The sequence below is a fragment of the Phaethon lepturus genome, unplaced genomic scaffold (assembly GCF_000687285.1).
Source record: "Phaethon lepturus isolate BGI_N335 unplaced genomic scaffold, ASM68728v1 scaffold34502, whole genome shotgun sequence".
NCBI lineage: Eukaryota > Metazoa > Chordata > Aves > Phaethontiformes > Phaethontidae > Phaethon > Phaethon lepturus.
This window is the reverse complement of record NW_010524655.1, coordinates 3,751-5,004: the sequence shown is the minus strand read 5'-3', so window position 1 is coordinate 5,004 and position 1,254 is coordinate 3,751. Positions and strand designations below refer to the sequence as shown.

General features: G+C 67.8%; 1 protein-coding gene across 1 annotated transcript in view; it reads right to left on the bottom strand.

Annotated features, from left to right (window-relative positions):
- Nucleotides 1–1,254, bottom strand: part of LOC104617252 (PDZ and LIM domain protein 7-like) — a gene marked incomplete at its 3' end in the record, with an annotated part of 5,167 nt that overhangs the window by 690 nt on the left and 3,223 nt on the right. Inside the window, exons 2-3 of the mRNA XM_010282517.1 lie at nucleotides 588–739; nucleotides 235–265 (exon numbers count right to left, since the gene is read on the bottom strand). Coding sequence (XP_010280819.1) covers nucleotides 235–265; nucleotides 588–739 — 183 coding nt within the window. The remainder of the gene's footprint in view (nucleotides 1–234; nucleotides 266–587; nucleotides 740–1,254) is intronic.

Sequence of the window (1,254 nt, the reverse complement as noted above, 5' to 3'; positions counted from 1 at the left end):
CGGCAGCCAAGGCCCGGGCGCCTGCTGGGCAGACCCCGCTCCCTCCGATCCCCTGTGGTGCCAGGGGTCAGAGCTCCTCCTCCAGCGAGGAGCCTTCCAGCCCTCCAAACACACCCCAGTCCCCCAGAAGCCTGCGGGCCCCAGGAGCAAAGCCCGTTTCTCCATCTACGCTCAGAGATCCCCCTCCCCTGGACGAGGCTGAGCTGCCACTGCAGCGCCAGGAGCGACACATACCTTCTGCGGCTTCCCCAGGTGGTTCTGGGCTCTGCAAGAGAGGAGACAGCCAGGCAGGTGCTGGAACCAGCCCAGGCACTGCCGGGACGCTGGTACCCCAGGGATGCAGCACCCGCCCGAGGGGAGCCACAGCCAGCTGGCACTGCCCTGTGGCTCACAGGGGAGGGCCGGCAGCCAGGCTAAGCCTCATCCAGCTGAGCAGAGCCCTCGGATGCACCCTGGGGCTGTCAGGCTCCAAGCAAGGAGCAGGGATGCCAGGAGATGGGGATGCCGGGGGATGGCACTGGGCAGAGGGCCCTGGCTCTGCTCCAGCCACACCGGGACCCCAGGTTTGCCGGACCCGTAAATCCTACCTGCTCAAGGTGAGGCAGAGCCTGTCCCCGCAGGCACGGATCCTGTTCTGGGCCTCGATGTGTGTCATGGAGCTGGTACTCTCCCCGTCGATGTACAGCACCCAGTCACCCACTCCCACGCCAGCCTGGGCTGCCTTCCCACCTGGCGTCAGCTGCAGGACAGACAAGAGTCAGGGAGAGCCGAGCTGGCTGAGCGGTGACACAGGAGCGCAGGGACGCCCTCGTCGTGAGGGCAGGGGTCTGCCAGGGCCCAGGCTCCTTCATGCAAGGCCCAGCTCGGCACAGGATGCCATACAGACCTGACCCAGGGGGAGGCAGGGACCCACGGATCACCCACCCATTTCCTAGCGCATTAGCCCAGAGCAGCCTCTTGCCCGCTGCAGCAGCGCGTTGTTCAGCACTCCCCCATGCGCTGCCCAGCCCCTGCCCGCTGGGGGCCATGCCAGTGCCCTGGGGCTCCATCCCCGTGACGCCAAATGGCGGAGGCGGCACTGTCTCAGCCTCAGTGGGAGGCCCGGCCACCCCTTGGAGCCATCCCCACAGTCCCAGGGAGGGAAGGGAGCGCGGTGAGTCAGGCCCTGTCGGGCAGCCCACGTCTCACTGCGAACCACAGGCATGTCCAGCCCTTTGCCTGGGGCGAGGGGGTGGACATGGGAGGCACCCCCCG